Below are 18,448 nucleotides of genomic sequence, written 5' to 3'. Positions count from 1 at the left end.
TTATTACAGCCATCTGCCTAAAGGCGAGTAAGTTCACATTTAAAAAGTGTAATTGGGCTGGAGAGATGGCTTGGCAGTTAAGAGTACTGTCTGCCCTTCCAGAGGTCCTGAGTTCAAGTCCCAACAACCACTTGGTAGCTCATAACCATCTTCTATAATGGGATCTGATGCCTTCTAGACAGAGCACTCACTTTTTTTTTTTTTTTTTTTTTTTTTTTAAGCGTATTTAGGTTTTAAGTAGTGAGTGGGTGATCACAGGCTGGAAGACACCAGCCAGACACAACGCGCGTGCGCAGAGTCATTGACGCCCGCCCTAAGTGGGGAAAGCACCGGGGTGAGGCGTGGCTCTCCCAGACCCCGCCCCTTAGCCCTCCACGACGTCACGAAGTTCGTCATTCCGCTTCCGGCGCCTCACGCTTCCCTTTCTTCCTGTCTGGCTGGAAACATGGCGTCGCGCAAGGAAGGCACCGGGTCCACCGCTACCTCCTCCAGCTCGGCGGGCGGCGCGGTGGGGAAGGGCAAAGGCAAAGGCGGCTCTGGAGACTCAGCCGTGAAGCAGGTGCAGATCGACGGCCTGGTGAGTGCGGGTCTTGGCTGCAGGCAGATGCGGGACCCAGGACCCCGCCGGGCGCGCTTCCTGTCGCCTTCCCCGTGAGGATGCTGACCGCGCTCTCCCCTCAGCACTCTTCTCCTTCATCCTCACTCTTGCTCGAAAGACACCACAGCCTTCCCTGGTTTCCAGGGACAGAGCTGGGTGTTGATCAGAGGGACCGGAGTCGGCGCGTGCGACAGATTCGCCTGGTCTTGGGTTTAGGTGCTCAGGAAGAGGGCGAAAGGACCGGTTCAAGCAAAGTGGCAGTTGTCATGAGAAGTATGTAGGGCCCTGGTTAGGGCTCTGGGGAGGGGAGAGAGGGAAAGGGAGACACCTTGACTTCCCGGAGAGACTTTTGACAAGTGCCTCCTCCGGAGATCTGCTACTCTGTTCCCCCCTTTTCAGCACGTCAGCTGGAATTGCGGGGCTGGGATAGACTCCTGGGTACTTGTTCAGTCCGAATCACAGAAAGCCGTGGGATATAGCCTTACGTCTGTTTCTGAGTAAGGGGCACCTGTGGAAGCTCAGTAGAAGGAAAAGGATGGGACAGGAGATGCGAATCTGAATGATGTGGGTTTCTAAGCTTTAGGAGCATTCCTCCTGCAGCGTGTGCTGGCATGTGGTTGTACTCTCAGCGCTGGCGAGGCACAGGCAGGCAGATCTCCACGAGTGTGAGGCCACCTGCGGCTAAGGTGCCCCCCTCCAAAAAAAAAAAAATGAAAAAAGGCATTTACCCTGCGTTTTTTCAAAAGCACACTTTCCTCTCAAAGCAGTTTTCTAGGTATATCCATTAGCTAAGACACTTGTAGGAATTTTTAAGTTCGTGTGAAAATTGGGATTACAGCAGGCAGTGCAGTGTATTTTTTTAAATTTTTAGTTTATTTAAAAAAGAAAACTATATTTTTGCATTGTACATACCAGTCCAAGTTCCCATTCCCTCTTCTCCCATTCCCTCCACCTACCCTCCCACCCCACCCCACCCCCATCCAATCCTCAGAGAGGGTAAGGCACATTGCTTTGTGGAAGGTCCAAGGCCCTCCCTACTATATCTAGGCTGAGCAAGGTATCATCCAAAGAGAATAGGTTCCCAAAAAGCCAGTACATGCAGTAGGGATAAATCCTGGTGTCACTGCCAGTGGCCCCTCAGTCTGTCACAGCCATATAACTGTCGGCCACATTCAGAGGGACTAGTTTGGGCCTATGCTGGTTCCATCCCCGACAGGCTGGAGTTGGTGAGCTCCCATTAGCTCAGGTAGACTGTTTCAGTGGGTGTCCCCATCAGGCAGTGCAGAGTTTAAGTGGAAGTCATTCATAATTTCACCTCGGAATACCCGCATTCATAATTTCACCTCGGAATACCCGCATGTTTAAGGGCTTGGTCTTCTCAGTTCTGCCATTTGCCAGCTCTGTGGCCCTGAGAAAGTTAGCCTTCATCAGCTTCACTTACCTTACAGACGGGAGGGAGAAGTCTGCGTGTATCAGTGTGTTGTTTGAATTATGTGGAAAACCCTTGATATGGCGACCTGTTGTGAGCTTGTGAAACTGTGAGCTGTGGTTATTGCTGGCTGGAACATCTGTGGACGTCAGAGTTTGAAAGATGTAGGGAATAGCTTTGGACAGCTTAATCGCATCATTTAAATGTCACTTGAAAAAGCAGTGCTATCTCTTGCTTAGCTGACAGTTTCAACTTTCATTGGCTTTTTTGAAGTATGTTCCTTCAGGAATAAAACTTTTTTATTTATTCTTGTTTTTCTTTCTTTTTTTTAAAATATGGAATACTTCACGAATTTGCATGTCATCCTAATCATTTCTGTGTTGTTCCAATTTTAGTATATGTGCTGCTGAAGTGAGCACTTATTTTTGTTTTTCAAGACAGGGTTTCTCTGTAGCTTTGGAGCTTGTCCTGGAACTTGCTCCCTATGCAGACCAAGCTGGCCTTGAACTCTCAGAGATCCACCTGCTTCTGCCTCCCGAGTGGTGAGATAAAAGGCATGAACCCATTTTCAAAGATTTACTTGTTGAAGTACCAGTTAAACACTCAGAAAATGTTCTGGACGCTCGGAAAGTGTTTTAAGTCTTATGGGCTTGTGTTTTACTGCATTTGCGTATGCTTTGAAAGCACTCTAAATTACTTGGTTTCTAGAGGTGTAGAAGGCAACAAGTAGGTGTTATAAATCCGTCTGGTGGATCTAATTACAAATAAATATTTTAGGACTTGGGCTGGGCATGGGGGTGCACACCTGTATTCGTAGCTCTTGGGAGGGTGCAGCAGGGTGCTGGGGAGTTGTCTGCCAGTCTGTCTGGGCTACATAGTGAGACTGTCAACCAAGAGAAAGTAAAGCATGCTTTTTAGGGCAGCCTTGAAACTGCCGAGCTGCAACAGTGTCAGAGTACCTTAAGAAAGTTAAAGGAATGTGGTCGCTGCAGGCGGAGACAGACAGGGTCATTTGGGTTGACAAGCCCGCAGTGGGCCCAGGAAAGTCAAGACACTTGCTTTGGATGTCTGTCTTCACCACCACTGTTTTGTCTGTGAACTGATTCATGCTCTTCACAAGAGACTGGATTAAAAGTTTATAATTTGCTATGAAGATAGACTTTTCAGTGACAAAGTACTCATGTCTTCAATCAAAAGGACCTCTTTTATCAGGTTCCTGGCAAATCATACTGGGGATTATGAGTGACCCCAAATGAGTCATAAAAAGGGACACTCAGATTGTTAAGGGCCCTTACGTGCTGAGCCATCATGCTGGTCCTTAGTTCAAATCTTGATATCCCTTTAATGATATCTTAATTTTTTCTCATTCATTTAAAGTTCAGATCATATCTCCCTACATTAGATGTTGTCAGTGAATTCAGGGTCCATCAAGGTGTTGCTTCCTGTATTCAGGTTTTTTTCGTGTTCGTCCCACACTTTGTCCAAAGTATGTGGCCAGTTAGGCCTTCCCTAACTAGGTCCTGCAGTTTGTTTTTCTTTTGTCTATGGCGTTCCTCTTTGCCTCCTTTCCTGTCCAGTGTTGCCAAGTGTGACTACATAGAGCTATGGTTTTAATCCTTAGTTTAATTTGAATCTGTATACTTCATATATGTTCTGTTCTGATCATTTAGTAAAAATTATGGGTTACCTATCTTTTTGTTTGTTTACTTTTATTTATTTATTTATTTATTTATTTTGAGAATTGGTTGCTCTGTGTAGTTTTGACCATCCTGGGACTAACTGTATAGACCAGGATGGCCTTGAACTCAGAAAGATCCACTTGCCTCTGACTCCCCTCCACACCCAGCTATGGATTACCTATCTTTAGTGATGTTCAGCTCTGCCATTTGCTGCTTATGTTGGTGAGCAAAGTTGACACTCCAGTCCCGCTATCATGACTTTACTTAGCCATGCATAGGCATGGGTGAATTCAGATATTAATTTCATACTGATTATGTTTGTTTCTGGCATATTACTAGTGGCTACAACCACTTAATATTATCCTTAGGAATATAAACTCTTGATTATATTGAAGGATAGTTCATGAGAATGATGACTTATTTCAAATAGATTTCTTTTTTTTTTTTTTTTTTGGTTTTTCAAGACAGGGTTTATCTGTAGCTTTGGAGCCTGTCCTGGAACTATTAGCTCTTGTTTACCAGGCTGGCCTTGAACTCACAGAGATCTGCCTGCCTCTGCCTCTTATTGCTGGAATTAAAGGCGTGCACCTCCACCACCCGGCTTTCAGATATATTTGGCCAAGCATAAATTGTTGGAAGGCAAGTTGCCCATGTCTGTTCAGCAAAGTGGTGAAGGCAGGTTTTGCTTTAGGCTTTTGACCAGGACTACAGTATCAGGCATTCCATTTGTGCCCGTGGAGCAGGTCTGCTGACAGTCGACATGGTTTGTCTTAAGGTTGGTGCAGCATGTGGATGCAGCTGGATAAGATCTTTGTTGTCTCTTCTTCCCCCAGCAGCTTCTCTACTTCATATTTTAAAACTAGGCCTCTGAGGCGGACCTGGGACTTGCCGATAAAGTTATGCTGACTGGCCCGATTTACAGGAATCCAGCACTCTTTTCCTCCCTAGGCCTAGGATGTCAGACGCCAACCCCAAGCTTGGCTTTTTAGGTGTGGTCTGAGGAATTCAGGTCCTCTAGAGCTTTGTATGGCAAAGCACTTTACCACATAAGCTATCTTCCCTAGCTCCTATTCCAAGTGTAGTATGCTCCTTAACAGTGGCCTTACCTCCTCATAAATCTACAGTAAATTGAGAATATTGTAAGTAGGATTGTACTTAAGCTGAGAGTGGCGGCTTTACAGATGACACATCTGTAATCCCAGCATTTGGGGTAGGGGTTGAAGGATCAGGAGTTCAAAGTCTTTTTCAGTTAAATAGCAGTTCGCAACCAGATGAAATCCACCATCATCACTTGCCTGCTTGCTCGCTCACTCACACGTGGGATTGGGGCACCTGCTGCTAGCTAGTATTAGAATACTGTATTGTGTGCCATTCATCCATGAGAAGGCCAAAATTCAGAATTACAGGTTTAATTTTTGACTGCTCACACCACCGTAAGGTCAACATTTTTTTGGTTGTTTGTTTTTTGAGACAGGGTTTCTCTGTAGCTTTGGAGCCTGTCCTGGAACTAGCTCTGTAGACCAGTCTGGCCTCGAACTCACAGAGATCCACCTGCCTCTGCCTCCCAAGTGCTGGGTTTAAAGGCCTGTACAACTACCGCCTGGCTAGGGTCAAAAATTTTCAGGAGAACTTTATAAAGCCAGCTTTACATGTTATTGTGTTGAGTAGATTTAGTAGCTCTCAGGTAGAAATGACAGCGATCTTCATACAAGTGGATATGAAACTGCAACATATAAGAAATTAAAACACAGATTATAGATCTTGACATATGCTAAAATGGGGAAATAATTTTTGTTTAGAACAGTGTTCTCAACTTGTGGGTCACGACCCCTTTGGGGTAGAATGGCCCTTTTTCAGGGATAACAACCTAAGACCATTGGAAAACATGGATATTTATATTATGATTTGTAACAGTAGTAAAATTATAGTTATGAAGTATCAATGAAAATAATTTTATGGTTGCGGATCACCACAACATGAGGATCTGTATTAAAGGGTCACGGCATTAGAAAGATTGAGAACCACTGATTTAGAAATTGTGTACAAAATAGTGTTTTCTTGTTTAGTTGTTAGAAAACAGTTTTCAAACATTTGATTTGTTATGTGAGTTTTTTCTGACTCTCTCCATTGCCTTAGATCGTTCCTTAGATGAATGCCTCTGATTTTAGCAGTTCTGTAAGATATGAATATGTTTGCTATTCTGATGATGAAAGAGCAGAGTGCAGTGTAGCTCACGTACCTATCGTAAGCTTCATTCTTTCTCTAAAACTAAAAGGTCTGAAGCAGATACTTGCACGTGTCAGAGTGGTAGGGTGGAAATTCAGCTTAACATAGTGAGCATAGGAGGCTTTCGCCACTTGTGTGGAGCAGCGGCTGCGTACTTGTTTTGCGTTTTTATTGTCTTCCCAGGTAAAGTATCAGTAGCACTCATTGGTGGCTGTGAGGTTTGATTTTGGACTGTCTGACCTTCTCTCATGCCCGTCTACAACCGCTTTCACTGTGTAAATGGCAGGTGCATAAGCTACCTGTGACACAACCCATTGGACACAGTTTCTCTGAAGAAAAGCTCCATACACTCATTGTAAGGGGGTTTTGGAGAAATCAGAAATTTAATTTGGGTTGGCTGACACTCTTTAAATTTGGGGATTATTGTTCTAGCATTTTTTTCTATTTTTAAATAGCCATGTAGAGTTGGAGTTGGTGAGTTAAAGGTGATGGGTGTTTCTGGTCTCCAAGCATTGTTCTCTGGTCACAGCGCTGTCTGTCGTCCGTCCTGTCTTCAGAGTAGTCCGTGCCTTCTCCTCAGTGGTCACAGCGCTGCCAGTCTTCCTCTGCAGAGTACTCCCATGTACTTTTTGGCTCCATTGCTGACTGAATGTGACTTTCTTAAAAAAATGTTACTCTACTTTTAGAATTAAGCGTTCATATTAGTATCCTTGTTGTATTAATGGAATTGATTTCTATTACTATGATTCTCCTTCCTGCCCCAAGTCCCCCAAGTATCTGGACATTTTTGATTCCTAGAGGGATTTCTTAGACTCTCTGAAGATCACTTCTTAGCACTCTGAGTTATAACTGTACTGCCCATGTTTTCCTTTCTTGCTCTCCTTTCCCATCTATTGCAAAAACCTCACGTAAGTTGTCTTACAAGCTGTTTTGTGTAGTTGGCTGTCACAAACACTGCTGTTGAGTAAACTTTATGGGAACAGCTGTAACCCTAAAACTAAAAACCTTGTGGAAAATCTCTATTACTTCCAAAGCAAGCTCACTTCACTGTGTGATATTTAAATTCCTCTTCTTTTTTTGGAGAGAAGAAAGCCCTCACTTCATATCCTATTCTTTGTGGGCATAAATACTCAGTAGCTTGTTCAGAAGTACTGTACTCCTTGAATAGGAAGATGAACAGCCACCTTATGAACTTACTGTGGTATATCCCCTCTTTCCGAGACAGTACTCTTTGTGTAACCCTGGCTATTCTGGAACTTGTAGAGTAGGCTGATCCCAAACTCAGGCCCACTCACCTGTGTCTTGTGCCTCCATGCCAGGTTTATGGTATACTTTTACATGTTGGAAACAGAAGGTCTGTTAGCCTGCCCAGCCATTGTGCTGGGTAATTAGTATGTGCACATAGAACACAGACCATGAAAAAATGTGCAGGTAAGGAAACTGAACCACCCGTTTTTCCATCTTTCCTAGACAGTCATATTTAATTACCCTTTTTAATCTCCCTACCTTTCCCCTGGACCTGCTTCAGTAAGTACTGAAGCATTTGATAATCTTAGTGCCCCCAGATTCCAGAATGGCCTTTTAAGTAGCAGTCAGTGTGCCTGAATGTACTGCAGTATTTTAAGAAATAAACATTTTGTAACAGTTCTGGAATGTTATTTATTTATTGCTTAGTATGAGAGAAGAAGTAAATTTTGTTCCAGGTAAATCTTTCTGTTTTACTTTAGAATAATTATCCTGGGGAAAAATTACAGGTAATTGTTACATGTGATATTGTAAAAACTTGTGACTTACACCCTTGTTAATTAACATGTAATTGTATGTTAACATGTCTTGTATGTGTAAACGGAGACTGCTCGTTCATTTCCTGGCTGCCCAGACCCGAATAATCACACAGAAACTATTAATTACAACACTGCATAGTCAATAGCTTAGGCATATTTCTGACTAACTCTTATATCTTAAATTAACCCATTTCTATTAGTCTGTATCACCACAGACTGTGGCCTATCTAGTAAGGTTCCTGTGTGTCCTTCTCCTTTGATAGCTACATGGCATCTCTTTGACGCCCCCCCCCCCCAATTGGATTTCCCGCCTGGCTTTGCTCTGCTAAGTCATTGGCCAAAATAGCTTTATTCATTAACCAACGATAGTAAAGCATATTCACAGCATACAGAGGGAAATCCCACATCATGTGTGCTTGAATATTTGGTTGTACCGTTGTGCTCTCTGTGACTAACTGTAGGACAAGATAACTGTTACTCTAGGATTCCCTAAAGTTGCGCTATGCTCTCTTTCACAGTAATTAGTTGATTTAACTTTAAAAATGTAAACCATCAGTGAGCATTAGATTCCAGAGAATAATCATGAAACATGTTCTTTCAAAATGAAATATTATAGAGGTGATATTGGTGAGCTATAGGGAAGCATTATAACCAATCTCATATGTGTCAGGGGCAAAATAACTATCCTCACCATTGAAGTTACTAAAGTTTCATTCACATCAAAACTTAAGAGCAATGCTTTAAATCTCATTTATTCTTTGACTCAGCCAGTTGTGAAATGGAACTCCTATCCCACTTGGGCTATAAAATGTGTTAAATTTAAAACTAATGTAGCTTTCTGCTTTTTGAATTTATATTTTGGCAACAACTACCTTTTTTGTTCAGTATTAGAATAAATGGTCTAGGCTTAACCAAATAAAAAAACTGCCAAGTGCACAGATCTGGCAGTAAAAGAAGCCAGAATTAAATGAAAATCTAGTTACTGACTTTACAGAATATGTTAAGGGAGATTTTGTGACATCACAGTTTCTGTGAGAATCAAACTCTTCCACAGTAATAGCTGGTCTTTGACAGAGATTGATGTGAGAAGTTCAGGCCATGGGCCTTATCTCCCAGAAGCTGCAGAGCTGGAGGAAAGCCAACTAGGCATTGTTCAGTTCACCTGAGTCCTTCAACCCACCCCTTGCATCTTGGCCTATGCTGCTTTGCTTTGAACTTCTAAGGAACTCTTTTTTTTAATCAATTAAATTTATTAATTTATCTTACATCCCAGCTACATTTCCCCTTCCTCCTCATCTCTCCTCTGTTTCTATTTAGAAAGAGGCAGGTCTCCCATGGGTATCAACAAAGCGTGGCATAACAAGTTGAAGTAACACTCAGCACCTCCCCTTGAGTGAAGGGCTGAGTGAAGGAATCCAGTATGAGGAATAGGGTCCCAAGAGCCAGCCGAAGTTTTAGGGACAACCTCGGCTCCCATTGTTAGGGTACCCTCAAGTAAACAGGCTACACCACTGTCGCATACATGCAGAGCATCTAGGTCTGTCTCCTCCAGGCTTCCTGGTTGTCGCTTCAGACTCTGAGTTTCTGTGAGCCAGGTTGGTTGTTTTGGTGTGTTTTCTTCTGATGTCCTTGACATCCCTGGCTCCTGCAATTCTTCCCTCTCTTCAGCAGAATTCCCTGAGCTCGGACTAATATTTGCTGTGGGGTCTCTGCATCTGTTTCCATCAGTTACTGGATGAAGACTCTCTGGCAATTGGGATAGTCACCAATCTGATCACAGGAGAGTGCTAGTTCAGGCTATGCATCCATTATTGCTAGGAGTCTTAGCTGGGGTTATCCTTGTAGATTTGTAGGGGTTTTTCTTGCATCAGGTTTCTACCTGACCCCGAAATGCACCCCCTTTTCCAGTCTTCTCTTTCAGAACTCTCCTCTTCCATTCACCCCCAACCCGATCCCTCAAGTTCCCATCCCCTCCCGCCCCTTGTTCACCAAGGAGATCTTTTTCTATTTCTCCTTCCCAGGGAGATCCATGCATTCCCCCCTGGGCCCTCCTTGTTACCTAGTCTTCTCTGAGTCTGTGGATTGTAGCATGTTTATCCTTTGTAGCCAGTATCCACTTATGAGTGAGTACAAACCATGTTTGTCTTTCTGAGTCTGGGTTGGCTTACTCAGGATGATTTTTTTTTCTAGTTCTATCCATTTGCTTGCAAATTTCCTGATGTCATTGTTTTAAACAACTTAGAATGTATTAAGGAACATTTAAAGTAGACAACACCATGATTTTTAGCTAGTATAGTTAGTCATCTTTTGCATGAGAATTGCATTATATAAACAATACAGAATATTTTGAGTGAAGTAGCTTAACACTTTTTTTTTTTTAAGGCAGGGTGAAATGAATACCAGGCTGATTCCAACCAAGCTTGCTGTGGAGCTGAGGCTGGCCTTGTTCTCCTGAGCCCTCTGCCTCCATTTCCCAAGTGCTGGAATTATTGACTTGTATCCCCATTCCTGGCTTAGTTACATCCCTGATTTTTTTGTCTTCTTCATGACAGGGTGTCTCAGTAGCTGTGGAGCCAGTCCTGGAACTCGTTCTGTAGACCAGGCTGGCCTCAAGCTCACAGAGATCTGCCTCCTCTGCCTCCCGAGTGCTGGGATTAAAGGCGTGCACCACCACTGCCCGGTGCCCTCCTAATTTTTAAATATGGATTTTAAGAAAGAGCCTTTATTGTAAGAGCTTTCTCAGACCACCACCTTGCCCAAGTAGTGCTGCTTATAATTAGTGTCAGGTAGATGATTTATTTTTTATTGTATTTTTTGGTTTTTTGAGATAGGGTTTCTCTGTGTAATAGAGCTCCACTGTCCTGGAACTTGTGCGTATACTAGGCTGGCCTCAAACTCACAGAGTTCCAGCTGCCTTTTGCCTCCTGAGCATTGACATTAAAGGTGTGTGTCACCACGCCCAGCAGGTAGATGATTTTTAATAGCTATAATTTACACTTTGTTAGGGTTGAAAAAAAAAAGCTCTGAGAGATAGAAACATTCTAGAGGGATAATGTCAATACAATCTAGATCTTTGCATACTTTCCTCAGTTCCTAAGTGTTGGGTATATGGATGAATAAGAATAGGTGGGGGCAGTGTGGACTCACACCTTTAATACTAGCGCTCGGGAGGCATAGGAAAGCAGATCTCTGAATTCAAGTCCAGCCCATTCTACTCACTGGGAGTGAGGTCCAGGACAGCCGGGGCAATACAGAAAAACTATTTACTCAGACCTTTTGAGTTAGTGTATTTTGGGAAACTTTATTTTTGTGACATAAATTGATTCTAAAGTCTAAATAGCTAGCTAGTTCACTGGTTAAGAACTTGCATTGATCTTGCAGAAGACTGAAGTTCAGTGCCCAGCACACAGCTGTATGTAACTCCAGTTCCAGGGGAATCTGACACCTATTCTGACAGCTGTACTCAGTTGAGAAAACGTCTTACCAGACTGGCCCATAGACAAATCTGTAGGATATTCCCTTGATTGATGGTTTATGTGGGAGGACCCAGCTCCGTGTGGATGGTGAGTTTCCTGGGCAGGTGGTTGTGGGTGGTATAATAAAACAGGCGGAGCAAGCCAGTAACCATCACTCTCCATTGCCTCTGCCTCAGCCCCTGCCTCCAGGTTTCTGCCTTAGTTCCTGCTCTGCCTTCCCTGGATGATGAACTAACTACGGGCTGTAAGGCAAAAATAAACCCTTTCTTCCCCAAGTACTTTTGGTCATGGTCTCCATCAAAGCAATAGAAGTCTAACAAAGACACCCCAAAAGTGCTAAAGTTAAGATGTACCATGTCCACTTAGTCTGTCAACTTAGCACCTGTCCAGAAGGGAAATTCTGTCTGTGAAGCTCCAAACAAGACTCAGTAATTTTGTATTCTAAAAGCTTCCTTTTCACTTTCCCTGTTTGATAGCTTTTGAATGGAAAACAAGACATGCTTATGATTAATGATACAAACTAATAAAGGGGAAGACATATTCTAAGAGGGTTTCTATTTATCAATGACATAACTGCATTCACATAGTAGGTTTTATTTTTTTAAACTTTCTGTTTTAGATGTCATGGGCATTCTTTTTTTTTTTTTTTTGTACTCAAAAGGATGTCCAGTACCTTTTGTGGCAAATGCTTTTGTTTGTTGTATGGTGAAACCGAGCTTGAAGATAGTGTTTCTGCCATGCTTGGCAAGCCCACTTTCCCTGGCCGACACCCTCATCCCTTTTCACTGTTTTTTTCCCTTCGAGACAGGGTTTCTCTGTGTAACAGTCCTAGCTGTCCTGGAACTAGCTCTTGTAGACCAGGCTGGCCTCTGACTCACAGAGATCTGCCTGGCTCTGCCTCCTGAGTGCTGGGATTAAAGGTGTGCACCACCACCACCCAGTCCCTTTTTACTTATTTGTTTATTTGTCCTATGAATTAAACCTCATCCTTTTTGTCTGACTGTCTATGCATGCTTAGAATTGAACTTGAGACCTCACACATGCTAGGTAAGCACTCTGTCACTGGGGTTTATTTGCTTAGTAACCTTTGCTTAATTTGATATTCTCATTAAGTTGCTTAGGTTTACCTCCAATTTGTTATCTTTTTGCTTCAGGTTCCTGAGTATATGAGATTGTATGTATTGAACTGCATCATCTCTAGATATTTTTGCTATCCTTAAATTTGCTGGGACTGGAGAGATGGCTCAGTGGCTAGGAGCACTAGCTGCTCTTTTCTTGCAAAGTGTTGGGGTCTGGTGCTAGTCCAGACCATAAATTATTTCTCTGGACTAGACCCCAACATAAACTGTTTCTCTCTGGACCCGCGTGGCGGTGCGGGAATAAAGACACACACAACATGGCTTTATTGGGAGGGAGATTCTCTGTGGTCCCTCATGAAATCCTGAGTTCACATCCTGAAGAATCCCTCCTGCTTTATTCTCCAAACAGCCTTATATATCGAAACATAAACTGAGGGGTAAATACATTAGCGTTCTGTCTCCTAGGTAACCGGGTGAGTGTCTTTTAGTCAGGTCCACATCTACCTGTCTGCTGTGTATGCCAGCTGGCACATAGGTTTGATTAGCATCTCTATCAGGCATCCTTCAAATTACAAAGAAAGGAGCAAAACAGTATCCTGACCATTTATTAGGTTAGTGACAGTCTGTCTGGAAGGTTATGTGACCATTTCAGATAACTGACTATGGCTTTAGAGCCTGGCTGCTATACCAAATAGAAATATGGGCCTCCAGATTTGGTTCCTAGCAGCCACATGGCAGTTCACAAGTATCTGTAACTCAATTTCCAGGACATTTAACACCCTCCTGGCCTCTACAGGCACCAATCACAAATTTTGTGTACTGACACAGATGCAGGCAAATACCTGATACAAGTAAATTCAACCAACCAACCAAAAAACAAAAATGTATGTATTTTATAAAAAGCGGATGTTGGTGCTTTATTTAAAATTTTCAGAGGTGTAGTTTCCAGTGCTGTTTCTCCAGCCTCATCAGCTCTCACTTGATGCAGTCTTTGTTGTATCCTCCTAGTGAAGTTTGCCTTCTTGTTCCTCATCACACTCCCTCCCTTCCTTTTCATTATAATTGTTTTTCATAAACTGTTACAGGGAGGGCCCCTTTGTTCTTTCCGGCCACCCGGCTAGCTTAGGCCCCGAAATAATCACACAGAAACTGTATTCATTAAAACACTGCTTGGCCCATTAGCTCTAGTTTCTTATTTGCTAATTCTTACATCTTAATTTAACTCATTTCTATTAATCTGTGTATCACCACATGACTGTGGCTTACTGGCAAGATTCTAACCAGCGTAGGTCCCAGGCAGAAGATACATGGCGTCTTCCTGTCTGCCCTTCTTCCCAGCATTCAGTTCTGTTTTCTCTGCCTACCTAAGTTCTGCCCTATCAGGCCCAAAGCAGTTTCTTTATTCTTTAGCCAATGAAAGCAACACATGAACAGAAGAACCTCCTACACCAACAAACTGTAATCATGATCAGGTTTATTGATTGTCATTAACATCTTAGTTAGATATTGCTTATAAAGTCTCCAGGGTCAAACTTTTCATAATACATAAACTCCCCTTTTCAGCTTTTTTTTTATTCTTTCATGACTTTTCAGTATATTCCAGATGCTCAGCAATAAAGTGATGTAATAAAAGATTGAGTACAAAGGCAGACTTGGTAATCCACCTGCTGTCTACAAGGCAAGATGTTAAAAAGACTTTAAAATGCGAAACAGTTTGATTCTTCTGTTCTGAATACAATATTTTTGTAAATTAACTTTTTTCTAAATATCTGAAAATGCCATTGTTGAATACCAAGTGAATATTTTTTTTGGAAAATATTTTTCATAAGAATGTAGCTTATCCTGGCACATAGCACATTCATTATTGTTGTTAAGAGAAATATTGTGAAAATTTCTCAGTTGACTGAAATTATCAATACTGTAGTTTTGGGGGCCCTTGGTGAATTTTAGGAATTTTAAAGTTTTAAAAGACTAGTGAGTGTTTTGGGTCCTGAGTGTGTTCAGTTCTTGTTCCCAGTTTCTGTACCAGAGCTTCTATCATGTTGAGGGCTTTTTAAAAAAATATCTATTTATTTATTATGTATACAATATTTTGTCTACATGTATGCCTGCAGGCCAGAAGAGGGCACCAGACCTTATTACAGATGGTTGTGAGCCACCATGTGGTTGCTGGGAATTGAACTCAGGACCTTTGGAAGAGCAGGCAATGCTCTTAACTGCTGAGCCATCTCTCCAGACCCAACGTTGAGGGCTTTGAGTGACAGGAATGGCCTTTGTTCATACTCAGCGCTTTGGTCCCATAGGAATTTATGTTAATGAGGATGAGGTTCTGTAAAGAGATTGGAGTGGTTGGGTAAACTGGAGATGATTCTAATTTACTAAAGATCAGTAAAAACAAGATAAAATTAAAACAAATCTACTAAGATGTAAGCCTTGATGAAATGATAGGAATCTGCATAGTTAGAGGCACTGGGGGAGTGGTAGGCTGTTCCTGCTGCCAGTCCTTTGCATTGTCCACTGCTAAAGCAGTGTGTTTCCCTGGATCCTGTAAGATCTTTAAAGCAGGTGGTTAAGCCTGAGAAGGGTGTTGTGGGAGAATCCCCGGTTTATACAGTCTGTTGGTCAGAAGTATCCGAGACATGGAGTGTGGAGGTGGTGTGGACAGAGCTCTTAACTCTTGGAGTCTGGTGCTAAATAACTTCAGGTGTAGAATTGCCTTACAATCTGAGACACTCAAGTGGTGCTGGGGAACTGGAAGACTTGCTTAGTATGGAAGCCTTACATATTTGAGTAAGATACTTGCTTTTCTGAAACTTGGAACCTCATGAAAGCATAGACTTCGTGTGTTTTATGTTAGACTTCATTTTATGTTCCCAGAGTATGGGAGAGGTGACCAGGCTATAGAATTAAGTCAGTAAATATCTGATCAAATGAATTAATGAAGAAAAGAGACAAGTAGAAGGTAGCAGAAGCCTGGTAAATCTGTGCAGAAGATGCAAACCTTCTTTAGGTAATGTTCTTCAAAAATTCATATTTGATAGAAAACAGTTACTTGCCAAAAAGCATTATCTGTATTTTGGTAAGATTTAAAGTCTTTCCTGAAAGGAGGCCCTTCAACCTCCCTCCTTTTTCTTTTTCTTTTTTTTTCTTTTTTGGTGTTACAAAGCTCAGACTGAACTCTGACCTGAAATTTCCACTCTTCCGCACCCTGCTAGGAAGCTCCTAATGTATTTACAGGGAGGCCTTAGGGAATCACAGAAAAATTTACCCATCCTGTTAATGCTTTAAATTTAAGCATTTCTGATTGTTAGTGTAATAACTTACTCAGCTATTATAGATTAGTATTTATGGTCCCCCATATATATGTCTTAAACTTTTTTGTTTATTTGTTTTGGAGACAGGATCCTTTTATGGAGTTCTGGTGCTCTAGAACTGGCTATGTAGACCAGGCTAGTTTCAAACTTAACAAAAATCCATCTACCCCTGACTTCCAAGTGCTGGGATTAAAGGCATGCACCATCACTGCCCGGCTTGTTTTAAACTTTTTTATTAAAAATATTTTTATTCAATTCATTTGATTATGTTTTTGTGTCCCACAATCCCCAGATCTTTGCCACCTCCCTACCAACTCCACTTTTTCTTTCTGTGAAGGAAAACAAACAAAATCCAACAAAACCAATAAACCAAAAAAAGGAAACTCCAATAAAACAAAAAAGGAAACCAAAATAAACAACAAAAGACCAGTAAGACAGAAAAAGTCCAAATAAAGCAGAATGAGAGCAAAAGCTACCAGAATACCGTTGAGTTACTTTTGTGTTGGCCAGCCATTCCTCAGAGCTGGCCCTGCAGTCCAGTGCAGCGCGAGACTACGATGGGTTCTTCTCCTTTGCCAGCGTGTGTCAGTCACAGGTAAGTTCTTGGTTAGGGTAAAAGTCCATGTCCACCAACCGGTGCAGGCCTTGTATGTGCTGTGCCAGTCTCTGAGTTTGTATGTGTATCATCCTGTTGTGTGGAAGACACTGTTCCTTGGAGCCATCCATCACTTCTGGCTCTAAAAATGTTTCTGCTTCCTCTTCTATATAGACAGATCCCTGAACCTTGAGGATTCCCTGTTCTCTTGAGAATACTATTTTTTTTTTTTTTTTTGAGAGCACTATCTTAAGTTAAATCAGTTGCTGCATTTAGACTTTGAATCAAAGTTAGGTTGCGTTTGTTTTGTTTTCCTTTTTAAAGCCAGGCATGTTGAACAATCCTCTTATGTTCCTTAGAGATTAGGCAATAGCCCGGTTTGCTATTTCACCGTGTGCATTAGTGATCTAGGAAAGTTCCTTGTAGGGTTGTCTGAGCAGACACGGCATCCTTTAGTATTTTGCTGGTAGGATTCCTTGCCTTGCTTTAATGTCCTGCTGTAAGAGGGCACTGCTCATTTGTTTCCGAGAAGACAGGGTTTATAGCAGACTGCATTGCGCTCATTTCTAGTATCCTGTCAGCACTGGTTCTGGAGGCCTGGGCTTGCTCAGAGCCCTGAGGCTACTGGACTGCAGGAAGCGTTTGCTTTTAAGAAGGGATCTCTTTTCTCTTGCTTCTCTTTCCTCTTGCTTCCTACTGTAATGTTCTTCCAGCTTGAGCTGGGCTTCTTTATTGGGGTGGTATTTTTGCTTTTATAAATAAAATATTCACATGAAGAAAATATTCAAAAATAAAATGATTTTTGAAGTTTGCATGACATAAAGTAAGGCAAGGAATTCTCACTGTCTTCACTTTTTAGAAACATTGAGAAGTCTCAGAAGAAAGAAAGCATTATAATCTTTTGAGGAGTGCAGCCAACAAAATAAAGACAAAGGAAAGCCGGATCATGTTCATTAAAAGATAGAATAGGGTTAGAGAGATTACTTTGGTACTAAGAACACTTACTTCTTTTGTAGAGGACCCAAGTTTGGTTCCCAGAACACATGTCAGGTGGCTCTCAACCACTTGTAAGTCCCACTGTAGAGTACCCAGTGACTTCTGGCTTTTACAGGCTGTTCATACTCAGGAGCAGATATCTACACATAGACACTTATAGCTATACTAATTTAAATAATAACTAGAATAAAAAGTTTTAAGGTATTGGAGTCAAGTAGGATGATATAGTCTAGTCACCTGGAGAATCTAAATGCAAAACATCTCAAACAGTATACACACCCAGCTCAGATTAGTTAACTCTGAATTCAGAGAGTATGATTGGGTGCAAGACTTTTAGGGCTCCCTAGATGCCTCTTTATATGTAAATAGGGGCATTTATTTATTCTGAAAACATTAGATCTTTTGTTAAACGGAGAGCAAGTGATTTAAGGCTCTGGTGAATGTGGCTCAATATCAAAATATATTATGGGAATATGTTTCTGTTTTGGAGAACTAGTAAACCTTCCACACATTTGCTTTTGAAAGTAAGGACAAGGAACCTGACTTTACTAAACAGGACTAATTAAATATATCAGCACTGTTTTATGGAAAGAGACATGTTGGTTGGTGGGAAAGAAAGTAAATAGTTGAGTATGAACAGGTGAGGATTTTTGTGGGTGGATATTGCTAATTTGCAACTCATGAGACTGATGTGTAAAAGATTAAAAGCTGCTTTTAATCTTGGAGTGGCTGGGCATTTGTTTCAGCGACCAGGGCTTTAATTTGATCATCATCACCATTCTTTCACAGACAGTTGCTGCTGATCTTGTATGTTGTGCTGTGTGCATGAACCCCTTAGTGTATAGCCATAGTTACAGTGACACCAGCTAGAGATGCTGACACTGTATCATGATGGTCTAGCCTGTTATAAGCATGTTTAGCACACCTTCACTTTCTGAGTTATTGTAAAGTAACTTAAAAGTACCAAGGTTTACATGAATATGCTCATTTCATGTCAGCTTAACTATTTCCTTGGAGAAGACAGGAAAATAGTACAACTGGCTTTGTAAAAAGATGACTGTAGGGATTGAATTAAGTCATTCATTGTTAGACATTGAGCAGGATTTAGTGTATTGTGAATGATTGGTAATGTTTTTTTATGCATTCCTTAAATTACATTTGGAGTATCTTTCATGTGCTAGTGTCTGTTAGCTGTTGAAAATGTAATACTGAGCAAAATAGCCCTTCATTTATGAGCGTCTTTAAGAGGGGATACAGTAAGCAGGATGTTGA

The 18,448-nt window shown here is 41.7% G+C and overlaps 1 protein-coding gene and 1 pseudogene across 1 annotated transcript in view; one reads left to right on the top strand and one right to left on the bottom strand.

Moving 5' to 3' along the window:
• The first annotated feature begins 411 nt into the window (after window positions 1–411).
• The window catches only part of Eif3h (eukaryotic translation initiation factor 3 subunit H), an 86,685-nt gene continuing 68,648 nt past the window's right edge, over window positions 412–18,448 (top strand). The window contains exon 1 of the mRNA XM_038343542.1: window positions 412–577. Within this exon, the coding sequence (XP_038199470.1) occupies window positions 446–577 (132 nt within the window). The 5' untranslated portion in view covers window positions 412–445. The remainder of the gene's footprint in view (window positions 578–18,448) is intronic.
• Window positions 2,357–2,446, bottom strand: LOC119824081 (annotated as a pseudogene).

The sequence above is a fragment of the Arvicola amphibius genome, chromosome 9 (genome assembly GCF_903992535.2).
Source record: "Arvicola amphibius chromosome 9, mArvAmp1.2, whole genome shotgun sequence".
NCBI lineage: Eukaryota > Metazoa > Chordata > Mammalia > Rodentia > Cricetidae > Arvicola > Arvicola amphibius.
This window is presented reverse-complemented; position numbering and strand designations above follow the sequence as displayed.